General features: G+C 24.8%; 2 protein-coding genes across 6 annotated transcripts in view; both read left to right on the top strand.

Moving 5' to 3' along the window:
* The window catches only part of LOC111621358, an 82,686-nt gene extending 61,360 nt beyond the window's left edge, over window positions 1-21,326 (top strand). For 2 of the 5 annotated variants that reach the window (XM_023363465.1, XM_023363466.1), the window contains exons 4-10: window positions 5,532-5,859; window positions 6,773-6,963; window positions 7,070-7,248; window positions 9,200-9,334; window positions 10,550-10,644; window positions 15,246-15,378; window positions 20,346-21,326. In XM_023363465.1, the coding sequence (XP_023219233.1) occupies window positions 5,532-5,859; window positions 6,773-6,963; window positions 7,070-7,248; window positions 9,200-9,334; window positions 10,550-10,644; window positions 15,246-15,378; window positions 20,346-20,443 (1,159 nt within the window). In that variant the 3' untranslated portion in view covers window positions 20,444-21,326. Of the gene's footprint in view, window positions 1-5,531; window positions 5,860-6,772; window positions 6,964-7,069; window positions 7,249-9,199; window positions 9,335-10,549; window positions 10,645-15,245; window positions 15,694-17,917; window positions 19,446-20,345 lie in introns of those variants that run through there. The other 3 variants (XM_023363469.1, XM_023363467.1, XM_023363468.1) reach the window with 3 other exon arrangements.
* A 918-nt stretch (window positions 21,327-22,244) lies between these two features.
* LOC111621359 (probable serine/threonine-protein kinase dyrk1) overlaps window positions 22,245-25,481 on the top strand; it is a 19,245-nt gene continuing 16,008 nt past the window's right edge. Inside the window, exons 1-3 of the mRNA XM_023363470.1 lie at window positions 22,245-22,394; window positions 23,425-23,484; window positions 24,071-24,253. Of these exons, the coding sequence (XP_023219238.1) occupies window positions 24,139-24,253 (115 nt within the window). The 5' untranslated portion in view covers window positions 22,245-22,394; window positions 23,425-23,484; window positions 24,071-24,138. The remainder of the gene's footprint in view (window positions 22,395-23,424; window positions 23,485-24,070; window positions 24,254-25,481) is intronic.

Raw genomic sequence — 25,481 nt, forward strand, 5'->3', positions numbered from 1 at the left:
CTTGCATTTACAAATTTATTTTTAAGTTATTAAATTAATTAAATTTTTCGTTAATAATAACATTAATTGTATAGTATAGAATTGTAAAAATCTATATCATAATCAGTAAACATATTCAGAAAGATAATTATTTCTTTTATTGTATTAATTAGTTATTAGTTTTCTTTTTATTATTGTGGCATGTCTATTAATTATAATTAGACAATAAATTGTTCTGATAATTATATTTTGTATTGATCATGCATTTCTTTCTATCTGAATACTTTCTTACTCTTATGAATTTCATATAAAACTGTTATTAGATTTGCAAAAGTTGGAAGATATTTTATTGGCTTCTTTTATTCTACTGAAAATCTAGTGGTTTTTTTAAATTGAAATACTACTTATACTTTACTGTTGTAGAACAAGCTCAGTATACCAATATTTGGTATTCTGATATTGCAAGCCTTAGTTGAAAATAATAATAATGATGATGATTTAATCATAATTTCAAAATACTTATATAGATTACTATTTATGTCAAGGATAATAATATATAACTGACTTTATGAAGGTTTTAAATTCTAGAAGTTTTTAATAAAAACTTTTAAACTTGAATTTTTTTAATATAATTATTTAACAAATGTTAACCTGTTTATAAAAAATAATTTTTAGTTCATTGCTTATATTAACAGATGAAATTTGCTTTATATGTAAGTAGTTAAAAAAAACTCATTGATCTCAAATGAAGGTATCAGATTAACTAGCTTTAAATACTGCAAATTTTAAAACAAATACTATAATTTAAATATTTTAAAAAATAGAATAAAAATAAAATGACCTATATCTTTTCCACTTACTTATTTCTTTAATACCTAAAACTAAGATGCCATATCCTTACAGTTCATCCATTGATTAACATTTGGTTATTTCAAATACTTTTCCCTCATGTTGACATGGTTATCCTTCACACAAATCAAGTGACAACGATACATTTTTTATCTTTGTTTCAGTTTCCATAATTTCATTTTTGTTAATTTGCTATTTATATTTCATTACCTTAAATTTTTTTATTTGAGTAAATTAATTAATATATTATTTAACTTCCATTCCTCTATTTCAGGTGTGGGCAACCTTTCTGTAATAGTTATATGACACTTTTTGATGTGAGATCAGAACAAAACACTAAACACATCAAAGTTTATATAAATTCTGCATAAAATTTATTTATATATAAGATTATGATATAAATAAAATTATCTGATTTTTATTCATTTAGAATTGTGGATAAAAATGCAAGAAAAGCTAATTTTACTCACTTTAATCAGAAATTTTGGATTACAACTTTTTGACCAGTTGTTTAATATTAAGGTGAGAGTTCTGGATATTGTAACTTGGTTAACTATATTCTAACCACATGTAGCAATTTACACACATTGCAAAGTGTACTAATCAGTAAAGAAAATATGAATACTATAAATGTCTTGAAATTTATTGCTATAATGTTATAGCTTTTGTTCACTGAGCATATAGACTTATTGCCAATTACCTGTAATGTAAATATATTTAAAAATCTTTAAAGTATGCACGCATAGAAAATTTATGTTGCCCATGTCTGTTCTGTTTCATATCTTGGAATAATACTGCAGTTTTTTCTGTTTTAAGAATTTTCTTTATTACTTACTTAATTATTTTTGCAATAAATATGCTTATATATATAAGCAGCATATTTATTGCTGCTTATATTTTTATATATANTATAAATATAAAATATTTTAAACAAATACAAAATAACATAAATAATAAAATAAAATGCACCAAAATATACATATATCAAACATTGTGAAACTGATATGTAAAATATCAGAAAGTCAATTTATTAAAAAATTTTATTTAAAACTGTTTAAAAGTGATTTACATTACTTAAAGTTAGCTAAAGAAAGAGCTAATTGGTAGATCAATAGTGTTTGAGTTACCATATGTAAAGCTTGTTGTACACTATATTGGATCAGATCAGAACAGTCAGAATTGGAACAGAAACAAAAGCTTGCTGCATACTAAATCAGATCAGAATGGTCAGAATCAGAACCCTTTTTACAAACAAAAACAAATTTTGTTTGCATGTTAGGGTTAGAAGGCTTTTACTTACAATTTCCATTTAGAATTTTGCAGATTTCCTTCCATAAAGCATCTTTCCCAACAGAGTCATAATAATTGTGTGAAATGTCATAAATAAATAAGTGCTGCTGAATTAAATTTATTAACTTTTCATTGTCAATCACTTTGAAAAAAATAAAACAGAATCGATCATGAACAAAAAAATTTTAGTAAACAGAAACAAACATGCATTGTTTGAGCACTTGTTTGTAATGAACGATATAATAAAAAGTAGTTGTCAAGGCACCTGTGTACTGTTTCAGAATGTCAAAAATTCCAACCAATTTGATCTAATATAGAAAGCATAAATAATCAATAAAGTTATGTTATATGCTGTAAATAAGCCAGAATATTGTCAAAATGTCCATATTTTATGGCATATAGAATGCAACTTTTGTGCAAAAAAAAAGTTTTCACATATAAGATCAGAACAATTTTTAAGTTGTGATCTTCCATATATTAACAAATTCCCCAAATGACCTTCAATAGGCTACTTGTAACCTATATGAATAAAAATAAAAAGTCTTGAATACAAATGTTATTCTTTAATTAAAAACACAATAATAATAATAATTATTATTTTTGCTATAGCTAAACAGCTTTTGTATATATTTGTTGAATATTTTAATGGTAAATGACTTCTTTTAAACTTTTCTTTTTTTCCCTGATAAATAAAAGTGTGGTTCTAATTTTACTTTTTTTTTAAACCAGAATACAGTAAGAAAACTTTTGGGGCTTATTGCCAAAGACTTAGGATGGTTTAAACATACTAAATACTTTTTCTAAATATTTTGTGCTGAAATGGAAGGAAATCTAAAAATTTTATGAATGATTTTGTGAAGAACTATGTTTAAATATCAAATCCATCTAATAAACAAAGTGATAATTACAAATACATTGCACTAACCTTGTATAGCTTTGCAGTTATTACTTAGAACATATCACAAACATTTTTGAAGCATTTCTAGTGTCTTCTTCAGGTGTTCTATAAGAAGAATACCCTAAAAATGAGTCAAAAACGTTTGTGATATGTTCTAAGTAATAACTGCAAAGCTATACAAGGTTAGTGCGATGTATTTGTTTAAATATTTTTAATATTGTTAAAATCATTTAAAAATACTTGGAGTAAATGGAAGAACACACATTTTTGTTCTATTTAAAAGATAGTGCAGTACAATATTTATTAAATGTAGTGATTCAATTAGGAAATGATTTTATTTCTTTTGTCATTTGTTTCACATTATAAATAATTTTCAAATAAAATTTTTGGAAATTCATTATATTCTGCTGGAAAATGTTCCAAAATAATTCAAATAAGACTGACCAAAATGAAACTTTAGTGATATCAGAATATCATTTTAAATTAATTTCAAATAAATAAATGTCATTTTCAAAGAATTAATGTAACACAAATACTTACTTTAACTGTTAATTTTTTTAAATTAATTGTAAACAGTGCTTTCCAAATAAAAAAATGCTATCGCAGTATATCTAAAAGTAATAAAAATTTCAGAGAGATATGAATTTTCAGAGCTACTTTCTTACTTTATTTGTTTTAAATTAGTTTGAAGAAAAATTTTTCTGGAACAATTAGGTATTACAGTAATTTTATTGATAAATTTTTGAAATATTTTTTTCAGGGATATCACTCATATCCCTGAAAAATATCACAGGGCTACTTTCTGATTTGAAATGAATGGAAAGTAGTTTCAAAAGTGTCAAATTTAATAAAGCTTAAATGCCAAGGTAAAGGATTAAAAAAATGATAATGTGTTTTATAACTAACTAAAAGAAATGGTAGATTTCATTAATCTGTCAATGAGTTAATTTTTAAACAAAATAAAAATTATCATGGTATTTTGAAATTGGCACTTCTATCTCAAGAAAAGGTAATTTAATATGGAGATAAATAAAAAGCAATAAAATATACTTTTAGGTCAGTTTTTATATGCAGAAAATATTCATCATATCAAATAAACTATCAAATCACCTTCTGTTGCTGAGAAATGCTTTATTAAACAAACACAAATGTTTTCAACCTAATGCAATAGGCCATCTTCAGGTATAACCGAATTAGAACACCTTTTCAAAATGGAATATTTTAACAAAAGAATGTTCAAACTCTCATACTTAAATTTAAATTAGATCAATTAACATTTAAATATAAATATAAAATATTTTAAACAAATACAAAATAACATAAATAATAAAATAAAATGCACCAAAATATACATATATCAAACATTGTGAAACTGATATGTATATAGAAACATAGTCTGCACTTGTTGCAACTGTTTGTATTCGTACAGGTTGTTTGAATATAAACTGTTGGTTTTCTGTGCACTGATTAGAAGAGTGTGTTTATATTGCTCTAATGTACTAGATAGAATCAAGGAAATTAATCAAATCAAGAAAATAACCATGAGTTTGGGATATAAAAAGAGTACAAGGTCTAATTAGAAAGTACAAAAGAAGGAAAAGAGAACTCAATGTAAAATCACTAAGTTTACGTATAACAAAAACATCAAGAATATTAAGAAACAAATGGTAGACAAAAAACATGCAAAAATAGTTTTCAAAAAGGCTCCTAATGTATACAGTATTTTGAGAAATGATAAAGATAAGCTCAAAAATGAAGAAAAAGCAGGCATTTACAGAATTCTACTTGAAAATCAGTAGTTAGGAATAAAGAAGAGTTATGTTGGGGTCACAAGAAGGAATCTGGGAATTAGGCTCAAAGAGCACAAGTATGACAGTGAAAAGGGGCACTGCAACTTGGTTTTGTCCAGTATGGCACAAGTACAGGACTCCATAATTAAATGGAATGAAACAAGTATCCTCAGAAGTATGAATTCATCTATGTTAGCATTGAGCCAAGAGAAAATTGAAATTTATAAAAGTAAATTAAAAGATGCTTGCATAAATGCCCAGGATGCAGATGGACTACCTAATGCATTGAAATTCTGCATAAAAGAAAAATTAAAATATAAGAATTCTTAGTCTGCACCTGCCCATATATTTTGATGCATTTTATATTTTAATTTATTATTTGTTTAAATACTTTGTATTTGTATTTAAATGTTAATTGATCTCATTTAAATTTAAATATGAGAGTTTGAATGTTCCTTCATTAAAATGTTCCATTTTGAAAAGGTGTTCTAATTTGGTTACACCTAAAGATGGCCTATTGCATTAGGTTGAAAACATTTGTGTTTGTTTAATAAAGCATTTCTCAGCAATAGAAGGTGGTTTGATAGTTCATTTAGTATAAAAAAAAACTTTGATTAGTGGTTTTTGATATTCATCATACCTTTAGCAAAATGTTGTCTCACAAATTTTGTAATTAGTACTAAATATATAAACGTAATAAAAAAATTCAGAATTTTTTTTTCTAGAGAAGTTACACAATCATCTGGCGAAAATAAAGCAGTGTCTAATTCACCACCATATTCCAATCCACTCATCCATAGTAATAACTGTGCTTCAAAATACCCTGCTAAATATTCTTCTACAAAATATAATAGTTCAGGATCTTTATCAAAAAAAGAACCTGTTTTTAAGAAGTCAATATTGTGTGCAAGTTTTCCTAGCCGAAAAAAAGATAGTAATTTAGAGTTAAGGATTCTTTCTCAACCAGAGGAACAACACAGAGCGAGATATTTAACTGAAGGAAGTAGGGGTTCTATAAAAGATAGAAGAGGAACTGGATTCCCAACTGTCAAGGTAAAATTATCAAAATAATTTTGAATGAACTAAAATTTTAAAAATATTGCATGCATTCTGGGTCATTTATTAATTTTTGATTTATAACATTAATTAATAAAATAATAATGTGTAATTTCTTCATAGACCTTTCTTATTTAACTCAAAATTTTAATTGAATGTTTTTAGAGCTTATTTATTTTGACTAAAATTAACACCAAATCTTTTTCACTAGCCAAATGTATATTGTTTAGCCTTAGGGTGTGACTATGCAGATGCGAGCAAGCGAATTTTCCGAGCGAGCGAGAATATGTGGTGAGAAGAGGCGAGACGCAATAAATATCAAAACTTGTCAGATATGTGCGAGAACCAGAAATTCGCTCTCGCTAGCGTTACTTCTAACTTCTCGTTTGTGCATAGTTTTCCTTTGCGAAAACTAAATCTCTCGCAAGCTCTCACTCGTTATAAATTCGTGTCTGCATAGTCACACCCTTACATTTAAATAGATTTTAACTGTGAATTCATTTTATCCAATATTTTGTGTGATCATATATTTTTTTAAAGAGTTTGCAGTATGTTAATATTTAAACAAAAATATCATTTTATTTTAAGAAATGAATTTTTAGATTTACATAAATTTCAAATTTGTTAAGAATTTAGTGAAATTATCAACCAATTACTATAATTTTACTATTACTATAATTAATTAGGCTTTATTTTAGCTAAAACTATAATCTAATTTTGGATTATGGTTTTAGCCAAAACATTATTGGAAATTTATTGGATTAATTATTGGATAATTATTGGAATTTTATTGGTATAAATTATAAATGTAGAGTAGTATTCAAAATCTTGTTTTTCAACATTTTTCTTTCACATTTCTTTTTCTTTATTTCATCTTCATTGTCAATCTTTATTTTATTGTTTATTTAAGTTGTTTGGATATAATGAACCTGTGACTTTACAAGTATTTATTGGAACTGATCAAGGAAGAATTCAACCTCATTTATTTTATCAAGCGAGTCAAGTATGTGGAAAAAATTCTACACCTTGTTTGCAAAATAAAATTGATGGAACTACAGTTTTAGAAATTACTATGTCACCTGATAAAGATATGACTGTCAGGTATAATTCAAAATTTTATTTATTAATATTTTTTAAAAATTATGCTTGATATTATTTGGACTGAAAAATAAAAAAAAATCTTAATTTTATACATTTATATTTAAAGTTGTGACTGCATTGGAATCTTGAAAGAACGAAATGTTGATGTGGAGCAGCGATTAGCAAATTATGGTGGAACTCGTAGTAAGAAAAGAAGTACTCGTTGCAGACTTATATTTCGTGTTGCTGTTCCTTTACCAGATGGTGTAGAAATATTACAAGTTGCTTCTGCTCCAATTATCTGTAGTAAGTAATTATTTCAATGTTTAAATTTTTTAAATCACTTTTTAAAATACTTAATTATATATCATAAATTATTGGTAAAATTTGATGCAATTCATGTAGAGTAGTCATTCTTTTAGAATTTAGTTCATTTTTACTTTGAAGACATGAAATATTTGTACAGTCGACCCCCTTATAATTACGGTCCCTATAGTTACGATTCCTATAAAACTACGAAAAAATTGCTACCGGTATCCGTAAAAAATAGTAAAAGTTCCCTATAAACACCTCAAACGTCATCGGGAAGCCGAACTACTTTCCCACCGTCCGTAGCGCCACGCTACGGAGAGATTTCTATCGTCTGGACAGTATTATATAAATTAGGTACTGTACATATAATTATATATTAATTATATATAAATTAGGTACTGTATATATAATTATATATTAACTTATTGTAACTTTGTTATAATTAAATATATAATTTCCGCCGTCTAGCGTGGTGCCACGCTACGGAGATTTTTACGCTAACTATCGTCTGTCAGTATGTAAATTAGGTACCGTAAGTCTAATACAGTACTGTAATTTTATACATTTCTTGTGAAAGAAACATTTCTTATTCAACGGCGATTAAAATTATTTATATTAATGATGTCTCCGAAGTTCTACGAAGTTTTCACAGAAAAATAAGTTGTTAGAAATTGGCCGCTCTTTGCTGAGCTGTTCCGCGACGAAAACAATGTTGAGCAATGGCAATGTCGAATGGTGACACTCGGTAAGTAATCCTACAATTTTTTGTTTATAGCGTAGTTTATACGGATTATTCCCAAAAAATATATACGTATTTTGGAAATGTTGAGTCGGATTAGTCTAGAATCGATTAATTTTATGGAAGAAAATCTTTCAAACAGCCGTAGTCCGTAAACTTGATACGTGTCGGGTTGTGATTGGAAGGATTCGTAAGAAAGCGGATTCCTAGAGAATGGAACATATCTCTATCTTATAGGGGGGTCGACTGTACTTTATTTTCAAAATCTAATTTATAATTTCATTCTTGTGTTGACGAATACATGATTATTATGCAGTTTAGCATAAAGTATTATTATGTTGTTGAAAAATTTTCATTACATTGAAAAGGCAAAAATAAATTAAATTTCAGTTAAATTTTACTATTTTTGAAGTTGATGTTAGTATGAAATAATCAAACTTCCTAAAACTGAAAAGTTCAATAAAGTATGCAGGGTTTTATGTTATAAATTTAATTCCTATAAGTTTTTGAATGTTTTCTTCTTCAGATTCTATAAATCTGACTAAAGATGGTGCAATAAAATTAATTTTATTGGAAAATGATCTAAATGTTCAAGATTTTAATTTTTATGAAGTGGCATGTGAAAATAATTAAAATTTGGAAAAAAATGAAATTAACTATTAATTTGCTTAATAATTTTCTTTTTTTCTTATAAAATAATCTTGACAATCACATATCTTACTCAGCTCCTTAAATAATAAATCATCGAACACCTGATGCTGAGAAAAACCGTTTATTAAAGAAACATTAACGTTTTCGACCTAATATGATACATCATCTTCAGATGCAAGTATTCTCGAGCGTATTTAACTTAATATTTAAACGTCAGAATGTTTGAATACTTTTACATTTAAATCAAAATGCTGAATAAAATAACAAATAATAAAATAAAACAAATATAGTAAATGAACTAATACAATAACGATGTAAATAATGTACTAAAATAAAAAATAACATATGTAAAATAAAATAAATACACAAAAAATGCCATTAAAATATGAGGGCAGGTGCAGGCTAAGAATTTTTGCATTTTAGTTTTAATTTAAAATCTTCTCTATTGTGATGTATAATAAATTTGTTAATTATTAATTGATAATTTATTTTTATTATTTCTTTTCTATTTGTTGCAGTATATTATTTTTCTTTAATGTATATATTTGATTTTAGCTCAGCCTCCTGGTATTCCAGAAATATGCAGAGTTTCTTTACCTTCATGTTCAGCGAAAGGAGAGTGTGAATTATTCATAATTGGAAAAAATTTTCTGAAAGACACAAAAGTTATATTTAGAGATATACCTAAATGTAAGAAATCATCTAGTTCTGTTTTCCTTTTTTTAATTTATAAAATAGATAGTCTGTATCAATGAATTGCTGTAATTTTTTGCATTAATCCTGCAGTGCAAATACAAAAGGTGAAAAGCTACTAACACCAAAAAAAACTTTGCATAACCCTCACCATCAACATAGAACAATGTTGTCAGACCAAAAAAATCTGAAATTGAGCGAACTTAATTAAAAATCATTATACAAAACCAATAATAATTTTAAGTATAAAATATCATTTGTTACAAAAAAGATATTTAAATTACTTTATTCACTTTGTTTATATTTCATTAAGATCTAGAATGTATGACTCCTTGTGATTAAATAATAGAATTATCATTGCAAATGATAAATTTAAATAATTTATTTTTTATTTGCTTCTTATCACTTTTGAAAATTGGAAAATTTTTCAATCACAGACATGACCCATGATGTTACTATGATTTCAGGACAACTTATTATCATTTCACTTCATTTCTGTTTTATTTATCTAATAATAAGTTATAATAACCTTGAAAAAAGTTATAGATAAAATAGTTTAATTTCAGTGATGTCCATTGACATGATTTGAGTGTTAGTCTCTTAGCTTCTAGTCACTGTAAGAACTAAAATAGAATAAAAATGAACATTCTGTTCTAAATAGTTTTATGAGAGTTGTTTATTTTATAGAAGAAAAAGTTTACCAGAAGTTTGTTTTCAAAGTAAAAATTCAAGTAGGAATATCTAATAATATAAATTAAAATATGGATTGACGTATGGGAAACAGGAGAGAATTGAAGGTGAGGTATATATACAGATCATACATGTATAAAGAAAGGCCTTTGATAATTTTGGGAAAAATTGCAATGACAAAGAATGTGTTTGTGTCATAAGTAGAATTTTTTGCATTTTAAAAAAATGTTTTTAGTAAGTTTTTATACAAAGGAAAAGCTATGTGATGAGTTTGCAGTTGTAATTTAAAATTGGTAGACAATCTGTATCATCAAATAATCCATGTCTGTTTTAAAATTGAATTTTAAACACAAATAAACCATTGTTATTTGCACAGAATTACAGTAAACATTAAATTAGAAATATGTACTGTACATAGTTTTTAAAAATATTATAAGTTGGATATACTGATTTGTGTGTTATTTAATTATAAAACTGAATATGAATCTCTTAAATCTATATTATGTTTTTATTTAATTTTAGCTATTTCTTTAGGTTCACCAATAAATTCAGAAAATAGAGTTGAAAACAAGCCATGGGAAGTTGAAGTAGAACCTGAGAAAGAATATTTACAGCCAGTAAGAACATTTTCTATATTAATATATATTATTTATATAAATAATATATTATAAAATAAAAATATTGATTTTTTTTTTAATTTTATTATCATCAATTTTAGCAATTTAATCTGCATTCTGATTTGTAGATAAAAAATTATAAAATGAATAAAATATTTCTAGAATTATATCTAAGTTACTATTAACAGATTTGTTTCAAAAAAAAAAGTAGAAATAGAACTGTAAAAACATCAGATGCATGATTCTTTTAAGGAAATATTTTTAATTAAAGAAGTAAATAATGGTATTGTTTTAATGTTAACTGATATAATTACCATTTAAACTTAGTTCCAGTTTTAGGAGTTAATATCTTATAAACATGAAAATTTACACCTTTCTCTCAATTTTCAGCATTCACTGTTTAAAAAACAAACGTTTTCAGCTACCTTTAGTGGCCTGTGACAGGTTAAGCAGATTCAATATTGAATGTCTATAGCAGATTTGAAGTTCAGAATAACACCATTTTTCTTTGATGTAATTATTCTTGAATTAGTTTTAACAAACTAAATGAATAATTACAAACAAAAATATTAAACTGTCTCTAGTAAACAATGTAAGTGAAAAAATAAAAATTTTAAACAGTGAATGCTGGAAATTGAGAGAAAGGTGTAATATTGGCCTGAATTAAACTCAACCTCAAATATAAGTTGACTCCCACTTCTGAAATTCTTATTTTTTGAAAAAAGAAATTTGGACCAAATATTAGATGACCCTTTTATTTAGCAAAAAATATGCATTTTGCAGTAGACATGCTATACATTAGAATATCAGTATATATAATGTAAAGTATCACAAAATAACATTATCTAAAATTTTACCCACATTATATATTAATATTTAAAAAAACATAACTGAGACATATCCTGAAGCCAAAGAATATGAATCCTTATTTTAAATGTAAACTTAAATATATTTTAAAATGTACAATCTTTAAATTATTTAAAAGTGTGAGTAGTTTTAGCTGGGAGAAATTTTAAAATGTCTAAAATGTTCTCTTGCTTTTAGCTATGTCTGATTGATCTTTTATACATGTAAATATTCAGCACTTTTTTGCAAAGTATAGGAAACAGTCTTGGATAATGAAAACAAACTTCAAAAAAGATGATTCATAATTGGTTAATAGCTTGTTTATATATACAATACAACAATGTATACAACTAAATTTTTGACAAGACTATGTCTTGTTCATAAAATCGTACTGCCTGATGTTCTTACCAGCATAGAGCTATGAAGGAGTACATGTTGAGAGTTGATATTTGGCACAGAGTATTAGGTGCCCAAATCATTTGCGCATAAAAAAATCCAGACTCGTAGGTAGTCGGGACCGAGAATCGAGTCAAAATAAAATACAAAATGGCGACCCTCTTCTACAAACAGTCAAAACAGCCACCTCACCCCACCGAAGTCAGGTAGGGGAGAGTACTACCCACAGTCATTCTAAGAAGTGAACTCTGACCTTAAGACCGAACATGTAGTTTTTTCTATGTTAAATAAAATAGTAATAGTAAAATAAAATTATCTAGTATAGTAAAATTGTAGGACTGATAAAAATTTGACGTTATATTAGGGTTGTCGTTACATTCGATGACATTATAATCGAGTTAAACCTGTATATTGTTTGTGCAAAATAAAAAAAATAATACAATAGCTACGATTATTTTTTTCAAAAACGGGAACTTTTCATTATGCATCAACAAAAATTCAACCTAGGCCGACATGCAACGGAGAGAAATTTTGAAATTAGATAGGTTAATTTCATTGAAGATGCATCATGGACGATCTCGTGGTCCCGACCGGTGAAGTTTGAACGATTGCATCCAAAAGCAGCGATATCAAAGAAAATAGAAATGTGCTGAAATTTTTCTTAGATGTACTTTATAAATTTAAGAATACTTCTTTTGTTGTATACATGTAATGATAATGATAAAAAGATTTTTAAATAAACAGCATTTATTAATGAATCCAACAAATCTAGTTTAAAGTAATTTCAAAAAGAATGTGTAATTATATCTTCAGTATATATATAGGCAACCCCTGAATTTATGATGGTCCAATTTATGACTAGGCTAAAAATTACACAAAAAACAAGAAAATAAAAAGGCAAAAAAATACAAGAGAAAGCATTGATATAATACTATAATACTAAAAATGTATTTACATCATTAACCCGTCGGCACGTGCGCGCTCGGTCAATTAGGCACCAAATTAAAAAATTAATTAATAAAAATTTAGCGTCAAAAAATGGGTATATTTACTTTAATCCAGTTTTACGATATGTTTGTAGTCGAATTTAGTCAAAAAACTTTAATTTTGTTGTAATTTTATTGATGATTTTAATTTTTTAATATTAGAAGGTAATTAGCATAAATTACAAAGTGTTGTGTTTCATCTTCGCTCCCGTTCAAGTTTATAGTCCCAGATACGCGGCGATGTTTGTTTTTACTTCTACTGGTGTTTCCGCTTTTATTTCACCCTCGTCCGTTTTGGTTACTGACGATGGGGAGACAGGCATCATGTGATCGCTTACCTCACTTTTTACCACAGAAATTACCGTACCTTGAAAATTTTATTTTTTTCTCGATTTTAGTTATTGTTAGCTAACTTTTTTTGATAGATTCTCATATATATGTGTTTTCTGAAGTTGCAGATATTTTTTTTTATTAAGTTTCACGAATTTATGTTTTTTATTCGCATTTTATATACAAAATATAAGAAAATTCAAAAATTAATTAAATGTTTTCAGAAATGCTAAACTATAAGTACGATGTGTGTTAGAGTACTATTGCGAATAGATATAGTCAATTATTTTGTAAACATATTTGTTATTTTAATTTTTATAAATTATTTAATTTGATGCAACACGACACGCTCAGAATCGATCAATTACAGTCGCGCGTTATTTAAGATGGCGGTGGGACCCGATTTAATTACTTCTTCATTTCAGATGTTAATTAGAGAGTGCTATTTTAATGTAATTTTAGACATAGTATATGTTTATTATAATTAATAAATTTATATAAGAATAATATATATTACTGACTGTAGTTTAATGCTTACTTGGCGCAATGTAACGGTAAAATATATAAAGCAAATTAATGCAATTTTTTTATTTTTACTAATATACAGTAAATGCTTGACTACGATTAAATCCTCGATTTATACGTTTTCTCTACTATCTAACAGTATAAAATACTTGTTGTAAAAATATAGAATTTTTATTTAAATAATAAAAATTCTATTTTTTTTAAATTTATTTAAATAAAAAAATTAATATTTTTTAAAATTTGATTTGTAAATGCAAAAACTATACTTATAAAATATCAACTCACTATAAATAATTTCAACTTTCGTTTATTGACATCAGATTTGTTAAATTTCACGGAATTGTGTTATTTTTCAACTCCATTATTTATTCTCTGAAAAATAATAGACTCTAATAAGTCTTACTAGAGTCTATTATATAGACTTATTAGTCCTCCACTGTGAAAAACAACAAACTGCTAATCGCTCTATTACTTTGTTTTCAAAAACTTCCTTCTCTGTCAGCTGAGGGTCAAATGGCTAACAGATTGTTTACTTCCACTCAGGGAAATGTGATGGTGTCATAAAACTTTATAAAATGATTAAAAAATACCAATGAAAGAAATTAAATTATTTCCGGTCAAATTTCAGTTTTTTAGAAGTTATTCGCTTTATAATAAAGTGATTATAAGCAAAGAAGCGTGCGCCGTAGCTGCAGCTATTTTTAGTAACAGCGACTGGCGGGAAAATTGAAATCCAAGATCACGCGTGCCATAGTGCCGATTGAGTACCAATAATTAAATAAAAATAATGAGACGCTTTAAGCAAAAACTGAATTGCGCATCGTAAAATTGAAGAAAAATTAGACAGGTAATAATTTTTTCAGATTTTTCACACAATTAGGANAAAATAATGAGACGCTTTAAGCAAAAACTGAATTGCGCATCGTAAAATTGAAGAAAAATTAGACAGGTAATAATTTTTTCAGATTTTTCGCACAATTAGAATTTTTACATGAACTAATCAAAAATCGATTAGTGCCTAATCGGCACTAGGCGCGTGCCGGCGGGTTAATGACAGAATTATGTACACCATGTGTGTAATTCTCCCAGCAGATGTGAAACCATTATTTTGTTATATAACATTAACAAAAGACATGAAATAGATAACAAAACTATTATAACATAATGCTCTGACTCAGCATAAATATTTTAATTTAATTTTTAGTTGAAAATGACTATGTTGCATATTATTTATTAAATTGTGTGTTTATGTAAAAATAGCTATTAAAAATTCTTATATAGGTATCTGTTTAATTATTGAATTATCATCATCTACACACACAAATATTCTGGGGGTGAAATATGTTCCATTTACAACACAACCTCTTCATGAATTGGGAGCTGCCTGTTTTTAATACTTTAATTAATTAATTTATTTATTTATATCTAAAAATTTATAATTAATATAATAATACTTTTAACAATGAAAATTTAAAGAAACTTTTTTCTTAACTTTTCTAACTGAATATGTATTTTTAGACACATCTAATTTGTTTGATTCCTCCATATCACAAATTGGATGTGATTGAAGCTGTAAAAGTACATTTGTTTGTGCAGAGTGGAGATAAGTTGAGTGAGCCATATCCATTTACATACACTCCTTTATCCTCAGGTATGATATGTTTTTTGTTGTTTGTTGCACTGAAAAATTATATTTCATCAACTAACATCTTCTGAAACTATTAGAAGTTAAATGCAAAAAATTATTTCATTAATAAATTACATAAATGAAATTAATAATGCATATAAACTGATGGTGATAGTTTTTAAATACTGTTTTTGTGTGTTATGTGTACTATATAACTAAATGTTTATAACTTCTAATAATGTAAAAGAAGATTTCTGTGAGACTGAAAATCATAATATTATAGCCAAAAAATTTTGATTTTTATAATATTCAGTCTTGCAAAGTTGATGATTTTGTTTTAATGGATTTAATAACAAATCAGCTTATTTTTTTATTTTGAATAAAATTTTCATCAATGCAAAATTTAAATTTATAATGTTGCACATTTAAAAGATTTTGGTTGTGTAATTGTTATTTCTATAAAGTAAAAAGAAAAAATAATTTTATTTAAAAATTTTATTATAATGACAAAAATTACATTAATAGTTTTTTAGTTTTTTGTTCAATAAATTTATAAAATAAGTATTCCATATAGTTAATAAATATATGTTTAACTTCATATATATCAAATATAAAAAGTAATTAATCCCTTAATTAAAGTCTTACCTTATGTATTTTATTCATTTATTTAATGATCAATAACTAACCCTTTAATTCATATATATTAATACTAATTAAATCATGTAGTTAAATTTCAGAATCATATTTTAACAAGAGGTTAAGATGGTGAAAAATAAATATATTTAAAATCAATGTTAAACAAAAGAATGAAACTGTTATTCAGGATTTCCTTTTTTGTTTAGTGTTAAATGCTGTCAAAAAATTTTACTGGAAAGTTAACAATCATCTAAACAAAGCAAAAAATGATAACTAATTTTAAATTCTAAACAAAAATTTTTAGGCACTAAAATACCAAAACAGGCTGTCTGGCAACTATTCATCTGTAGTGATGCCTACTGACTCCAGATAATGTTTGTGGTAGGATCACCATATTAAGAGAGAGTGACTCTGAAAACATTGATAAATTAAAGTTAATTTACATCTAATTTATATTACATTATTATTATTATTATTATTATTATTATTGCAAATAAAGGAAAATATTTTGTCTTTCCATGTGTACAGTAAAAAAAAATGTAATCATTAAACATAGATATATCAGAATAGAGGATATCATTCAAATGCTTTAAATTAAATTAATACAAATTGTGAAGGGAGCTATATTTCTTATCATTATATTGATTAATCATTGTACTGTGATTTGACTATATATTTTTTTTTAATATTTATTTTCATTGGAAATTTTACATATGAACTTGCTAATTAAAGTAATAAATTTTCATAATAAAACAAGTGAACATAAATGATATATTTCTATTAATAAACAATTTTTATAAGCAGTTTTCCATCTACAAAAATAATTCTATTACAAATGCTTTATTTTTAAATTTATTTTTTAAAATGTTCATTTTAAATCAAAAGATGTAAGAAGAAAAGGAACTAATATGTTTTGTTTTGTATCTATATCAATATTTCAAAGTAAACTTCCCTCCATCCACATTCAAAACATTTAAATTTTAAATACATTATTCAAAGTTTTGAAAAATATTTATAATGTAGGAAGAATTAGAAAATTTATCTTTGTTAAATATTAAATAATTTTAAAGTAATTACATATTTACAAAAATGGGATCATTTTTAGGTTAAAGATTTCCTTTCAGTTGAAATTATGGAATCAGTATTACAAATTTATTTATTAGTCTTTAAAAGAATTTTTATATAAGAAAAACAATAATTGAGATGTAAAGTTGCAAATACAATATAGAATAAATTTTTAAAATAATACTTAATAACTAATACGTAAAACATGAATAAACAAAAGATAAATATGAATTAAAATAAGAAAGATCTATTATGCAGCTGATTATCTTATGTTAACACATAAGAGTATTTGTAAAACAAAATAGCAAATTTGGATTGTATCTTTCATATTGTAATCACATTTCTGCATAAAAGTGAAAATAAAATAAAATTTTAAATTTGATGATGTAAATTTAATATATTTCACTTATGAAATAAATTTATATTTGCCAATGAATAAAATAAATATTAAACAAACAAATAAAACAAAAGCTAATTTTATATTATCCATTTGATAATCTTTACTAACTTAATAACATGACAAATATCTAATTTAACTAAATGATAAATATTTTCTACAAATAATATTTATCTTGTAATAAATAAATCTCTCTTTTTACTATACTTTCTTAATTTTTTTCTATTTTGTTTTTTTAAACTTTTAAGTGTTGAACATACACATGACTGTAATTAAGGGATTAATTTATATTAGAAAATATTATTTAAAAAAAATACTAATAAATTATAAATTTATAGAAATTTCAATTATTTAACCTATTTGTTCAATTATCTTTTTGTTTTTTGAAAAAATTTTTATTGTTCGCAAGTAATTTTTCAATAATGAAATATCTTTTTATTTTTTTATTATTTAAAAAACTTTTAGTTTTTTTTATTGGCAAATGGTGAAGGATGGCTATTTTGGAATGCAAAAGTGTTAATAAAAAGGAGTATTTAAGTATTTTATGTTTTTAATATATATTATACGTAGCCTATATATATATATGTATAAATATTTTATATGTAAATATACAATCAGTGTTGTCATCAATTTTATAGCAATATATAGAATAAATATTTTAATTTCTTCAATGAAACATTCATGAATAGAAAATAATACTTTTACATTTTAATCTGCTTTTTTTTTTCATAATTCATTATATTGCTATTTAATTCTTTTTGAGTTGTTTTATGCAAAAGTGTGATATGATAGTGTATGAAAATAAAAGGCAAAGATAAAATGGAATATTAATTGAAAATGTTTCAAAATTTAAAGGTATTTTTTACATATAACACTTGAATATTATTGTCTTTTTCTAAATATGGAAAGGTTCATATTAGCAAAAATACTGTTGTTCAAAAATTACATTTTAAAAATTAATAGTTTATTGAATAGAATATTAGAATATCAAATTAGATATAATCATACATTGTTTTATTATTATTCTTTATGAGAATTAACTATTTGACTGCTATCTTTAGAAATTAAATATAAAAAAACTGTCTGCAATATTCAGCATTATATATATGTATAAGGAATAATAAACTTAATAGAAAACTTTTTAAGTAATTTAGTTATTTTAGTAATATGTTTCATCATAAGTACAGTAATAATTTGAAGATTTTCCACAAAACTAAGCTTTATAAAATAACTGAAGTTTAACAATAAATTCTCAAAATATCTTGTGAGTTTATCAGTAATGTTAAGCTATCCTATGATTACAGGTGTTTCAAATCAGATTTCTTTATGATGTTAATTATAATAACTTATGCATCAAATTGGCAGTTATATTGAATTCTGTGTTTGGAATACAGTTATATTAATTCCAATCATATTGATATAAAGTTTGTTGGTGCATAAGAAATATTTTATATATAAATATTTTTGTTCTTGTTTTTTAAATAAGAGGAAAAGTTTTAATAAGTGTATCTTAAGTAAATTTAAAAATTGAAAAATATCAAGCAGTTATAGTTAATAAATGTTCTATATTCATAGATTAAGTTATATAATTTTGTGTGGAATTTTATAGTTAGAATATTTGTACCAATATACTATATTTGGAACATTTCACAAAAGTTTTCTATGGTCTTTTTTCATATGCAATATTTTATATATTGATTGCAGTATCAATATAAAAGTATAATGATTCAATTTAAAAAAAAAAAGGAAATTTATAATCAGAAAGCTTACATTTTATTGGGGGGAGAGAAAAGAAAATCAGTGAGCCAGAGACAGTTACTGAGGAGTTAATTAAAGTTAGTTAATATAAGGGAGATTTGACAAATATCATGGGTTAGAAAATTCTGTCTGACTAGATAATTTGAAGAGTTAGAATTTTAGTTAAACTCCTTACCTGTTGCACTAAACTTCATTATTTGTACAATATGAAGGCCAAATGGCCATGTGGTTAAGGTAGCAACCTATCAGTCTGAAACACAAGGCTGAATCAAGATGGGTTGAAAACTCCTAAGAATTTATTAGGTGTGGTCCATCCAGACATATAGACCCTATCCCTAATCACCTGGCTGCCTCATTGTGACCATGTTGTTAATATAAGGGAGATGTGGCAACTTTCACACTTGTTAAATTATGATTGTACTTTTGATTAAATTTGTTTTATTTTGGATATATTTGTTCATACAAAGAAAATGTTAATATGCTTAGTTTTATTAATACCTGACTAATATCAGCTTGTTTTATTTTGTAATTTAATTGTACTGCAACTGTAATTGTTCGATATATTCTGAATTGGTTATATTGCAGGTATGATTACATTGTCCATAAATTAATCAATAAGTTAAGTATTTTGAATTATTAAATTAAAAATGTAAAATTTGTTCTTTTTGGAATAAATGTAATATCTAAGTAAAATAAATCATAAGTTTCATTTATATTAAAAAAGTTTTAAGATTGTTAACTATTAAAATATGTGCTGTACAGTACATATACTTAATAATCAAATTGATTTATTGGTTATTTCAAATTTATTAACATTTTCAACATTAAACATATTTTGTATGTTTGATATATTTTAAATACATATATAAAAAAATTAGTTTATTATTTTTAATTCATAAAATAGATTTTTTTCCATTTTATCTTCTTTATAAATGAATTTGTTGAGTGGGTGATTGAGCAAATTGTGTAAGTGTTTTGATGAAAACTGATTGATATGTATGTTAATAGTGATGATAACACTGAAAAAAATAATTATATCTTTATTCGTAATATTAAATAAATGCATTCAACTGTCCTTCACCAGTTAACCTTGGGGATGGGGTGTTAACCTTGACAACCTTTTTGTTTTTCCTAGTTTCCAGGTTTAGAGGATGTGGTTTTTCAGCATGTCTCACCTATAAGCATTTGGTGAGATGGGGCTTTGGAACTAAAGTGCATAGGAGAGTGGTGTGATTTAGTGCCACTCAAACTCGGCCTTGTCTTCACTTCAGATGTCAGACCAGGTTTAAAATCTTCTTCCATGACCTCTTAATCTTATGCTGCACAGTGCATAATTTGGCTGATGTTTTTCTGCTTTTAAAGATTAATTTTAAAGTTTGAACTGATAAATTAAGATACATATATGTGTAAATGCATATATTTTTTTAAAATTTATAAATATAATAATCTTTTGTGTGTGCAGAGATAACAACTGTCCAAGAAATGGGATGTCAGTAAAGATTTGGAGGCATGTCTTTTTAGTCATATGTTAAAATAGTAGATATACTAACATAATGGTTTTAAAAATATGGGTCACTTTATGCAGTTTACAAAATTGTAAAGACAAGTATCAGTTCCATTCTAATCATTGCATGTAAAGCAAGTACTTAGAAAAGTTTTAACAAATTAACAATTTAATTATTAATACAATAAACAAATAAATCCAAAACAAAAATTATGTAGTTTTACTAATGTTAAAAATATCAAAATTTTCATTTAAAATTATAAAATATTTTGTTCTAACATGCTGTTTATTATATGCTTATTGCTTTTATATTAATTAGGAAAATTAATAGATATTCTCTGTCCTGTTAAAATTTCACAAGATCATATATTCAATAATTAGGCTTGGAATTTTCTATTCTGACAATAAGATTGAAAATATTTACTGTTTTTATTATTAAAAATTTTTTAAATAATAATACTTGCATATTGACAAATACTTCACTTTATACTTTAAGTTTAATGGCTTAGTTATTTTAACGTTTACAACAAAATAAATAAATTTTAAAGTTCAATAATAGTTTTTTCAGTTTGAAAAGAATAAAATTCTTAAATATATACTGTGTAATCTTATAAAATTATTTTCAACTAAATTATAACAGTAANGAAATTAAATATAAAAAAACTGTCTGCAATATTCAGCATTATATATATGTATAAGGAATAATAAACTTAATAGAAAACTTTTTAAGTAATTTAGTTATTTTAGTAATATGTTTCATCATAAGTACAGTAATAATTTGAAGATTTTCCACAAAACTAAGCTTTATAAAATAACTGAAGTTTAACAATAAATTCTCAAAATATCTTGTGAGTTTATCAGTAATGTTAAGCTATCCTATGATTACAGGTGTTTCAAATCAGATTTCTTTATGATGTTAATTATAATAACTTATGCATCAAATTGGCAGTTATATTGAATTCTGTGTTTGGAATACAGTTATATTAATTCCAATCATATTGATATAAAGTTTGTTGGTGCATAAGAAATATTTTATATATAAATATTTTTTTTAATAATAAATTTCTAAAACAAATAACTGTTAAAACAGAATTACTTTATGAATATTTTAAGACTTTTTAATGCATAAATGACGCACATACGATGAAGCTGCTGCTATTTTGAGAAGATTTATTATAAGTGTTATGTGAAGTTATTTTAAAGCTTCTTAAGCAGTTAGATACTGCAATAAAAAGGAATTTCATATTCTCAAGGTTTTTGAGGAGAATTTTATTGGAATCAAGATCATACTTATAGTTTAAATGTAACATAAAAGTTTAAATTTTTTATGCCTTAAGTTTAATATGCTTTATAGTTATTTACATTTAAATACTCTAAACAAATTTTCTAATCATTTTCAATATAAATGTATTTATTTGTCAGAAATAAAGATTTCAGTAATTAAATTAGAATACTTTAATAATTATAATTAATATAATAATACTTTTAACAATGAAAATTTAAAGAAACTTTTTTCTTAACTTTTCTAACTGAATATGTATTTTTAGACACATCTAATTTGTTTGATTCCTCCATATCACAAATTGGATGTGATTGAAGCTGTAAAAGTACATTTGTTTGTGCAGAGTGGAGATAAGTTGAGTGAGCCATATCCATTTACATACACTCCTTTATCCTCAGGTATGATATGTTTTTTGTTGTTTGTTGCACTGAAAAATTATATTTCATCAACTAACATCTTCTGAAACTATTAGAAGTTAAATGCAAAAAATTATTTCATTAATAAATTACATAAATGAAATTAATAATGCATATAAACTGATGGTGATAGTTTTTAAATACTGTTTTTGTGTGTTATGTGTACTATATAACTAAATGTTTATAACTTCTAATAATGTAAAAGAAGATTTCTGTGAGACTGAAAATCATAATATTATAGCCAAAAAATTTTGATTTTTATAATATTCAGTCTTGCAAAGTTGATGATTTTGTTTTAATGGATTTAATAACAAATCAGCTTATTTTTTTATTTTGAATAAAATTTTCATCAATGCAAAATTTAAATTTATAATGTTGCACATTTAAAAGATTTTGGTTGTGTAATTGTTATTTCTATAAAGTAAAAAGAAAAAATAATTTTATTTAAAAATTTTATTATAATGACAAAAATTACATTAATAGTTTTTTAGTTTTTTGTTCAATAAATTTATAAAATAAGTATTCCATATAGTTAATAAATATATGTTTAACTTCATATATATCAAATATAAAAAGTAATTAATCCCTTAATTAAAGTCTTACCTTATGTATTTTATTCATTTATTTAATGATCAATAACTAACCCTTTAATTCATATATATTAATACTAATTAAATCATGTAGTTAAATTTCAGAATCATATTTTAACAAGAGGTTAAGATGGTGAAAAATAAATATATTTAAAATCAATGTTAAACAAAAGAATGAAACTGTTATTCAGGATTTCCTTTTTTGTTTAGTGTTAAATGCTGTCAAAAAATTTTACTGGAAAGTTAACAATCATCTAAACAAAGCAAAAAATGATAACTAATTTTAAATTCTAAACAAAAATTTTTAGGCACTAAAATACCAAAACAGGCTGTCTGGCAACTATTCATCTGTAGTGATNATTGCAATTATTTGCATAAAAGTTTATTATAATTAGTATAATCTTAATTTTAATTTTTGACAGTTTTAAATCATTCAAGTGTTCCTGTTCTTTCACAAGAATTACCATTTGGAGTTTCTCAGTGTAATTATATTTGTTGTTGTTTCTTTGTGCTTAGTAGTAGTTTTAAATTAATTTGTTAAAAATTATTTTAAGTAATTCTATTGAAAAATGATTAAATATGCATGTATGTATATACAAAATTATTCATCTTAATTTAAAGTTCAGTTAACTTCATAATTAAATTGACTATAAAATTCTTATACCTATACATAGCAGTTAATACATCATGAGTATTTTTAGATGTTCATGTAAAAAATTTATTTTTTTTTTGTTGAATTTTCCTATTAGAATTGAAATTATGATGATGATTAGTGAATATTTGTTTAAAATTTTTATTATTGTAGTTTTAATATACTAATTCTATATTTTAAAAAATTAATTTTTTGCAAAAGAAGTATGTGAGTACATTATTTTGTCAATTTTTAAATGTAAATATTTTAAAATAAAGAAAAGAAAGTTGTAATAAGTTCATGAACATATTCATCATTTTTCATAATTGCTTGTATGGTATGTGTTTATGATATTTTTAAACAGTTGTATTGATAAGTGTTAATAAATATTTCACAGTATTATAAAATTAGTAGTAATTTATTATTTTACATTTTAGCTGCTGTTGAAATAAATCAACAATATTCTCAAACAGGCACTGTTCCATCAATTATACAGTTGCCTTTAATGACAACATCTCCTTCCAAGCAAATGATAGTTATTCCTACAGTAAATTCAGCTATGATGACTACAGGAACTACTGCTGTACCAAGTACCATCCAGCTTACATCACCAATTATTGGTAAATGTTTGATAAATTTTAAATAAATAAAATTGATTTCTATTGTTACTCAAGTCTTTAAAAAGTAATTTATTGGAGAAATCAATAACAAACAAGTCTTGCACTTAGCCCAAATAATTTTGGCTTCTTAGACTCTCTATCAGCAATAAAAAAATTTTTTTCTATTTCATTGACCATAAAAATGTTCCAAACTTTAAATTAATTAATTAGATCAAAAATGTTAGAGCAGACAAACTCTGATAGTATGGGCACCTTCCAGACTGTTTTCTTTATTTAAAAAAGAAAAGCTTCTGTTCTAAATACATTCAATTTCAAGTGGAATTCTTGTTTTATCTTTCATTCCTGCCAAATCTTCCAAACTTTACTGTCTCATATTCACTGTCCTCCTGCTTTTCTTTTCTTATCTCATTACCTATTTCCATACTATCAACAATTATTAATTATTTTGTTATAATTATCTTTTTATGACCTCTTTTGGGGCTTATCCCAAACATCCAAAAGCCATGATGTATTAATACTAAACTAAATAATTGCTGTAATTAATTGGGCTATTTTTTTGCTACAATTAATAATTAGAAATTAAGTAATTCGGGCACTGGGCAGGCACCACACGGTAAATGTAGGTTGCAGATTCAACTCTCACTCTGGACCAATTTTTTCTCAGACTTCTAAATTATTTAATAAATATTAAATTATTATAATTATTAATTTCGATAAGAGACTGCACCTAATGTCTATCTCTAGTACCAAATTAGTTAATTTTTAATTGTTAACCCCTCAGTTCCTGATCAACTTTTAATTAATTATAATTAAACATAAAAAATACTTAAAACTGAAAAAAATGAAAGAAATGCATTAATTTTGAAGAAAAAGCTTCAAAGTTTAACTTCCATTGTCTGTGAAATTTCTGCCTTTCTGTGAAATTTGACACTGATGAGTCATTGTTTACACAGCTGGATGACCTTGAGATCAGCTGGTGTCGGAATTCCTGGGACATTCTCATAGACGTCTCGGGAGGACAAGGGTTTAGAGTAGGGTGAATACTAGCTAGACCTATATTTTTAAATATTTTTTAAAAAATTAAAATTTTTATTGCGATTTCTGACCCCCCCCCACTTAATTAAACTTATATGTAATAAAAATCTATTAATTAAAAAAATTAAAACACTATCGGAGGTCGTTTTTGACATCAGAAAGCTGCTTTAAATAACTTTACCGAAGGAAAATC

This window comes from Centruroides sculpturatus, unplaced genomic scaffold, assembly GCF_000671375.1.
Source record: "Centruroides sculpturatus isolate CEXI.00-Female unplaced genomic scaffold, Cexi_2.0 scaffold275, whole genome shotgun sequence".
Taxonomy (NCBI): domain Eukaryota; kingdom Metazoa; phylum Arthropoda; class Arachnida; order Scorpiones; family Buthidae; genus Centruroides; species Centruroides sculpturatus.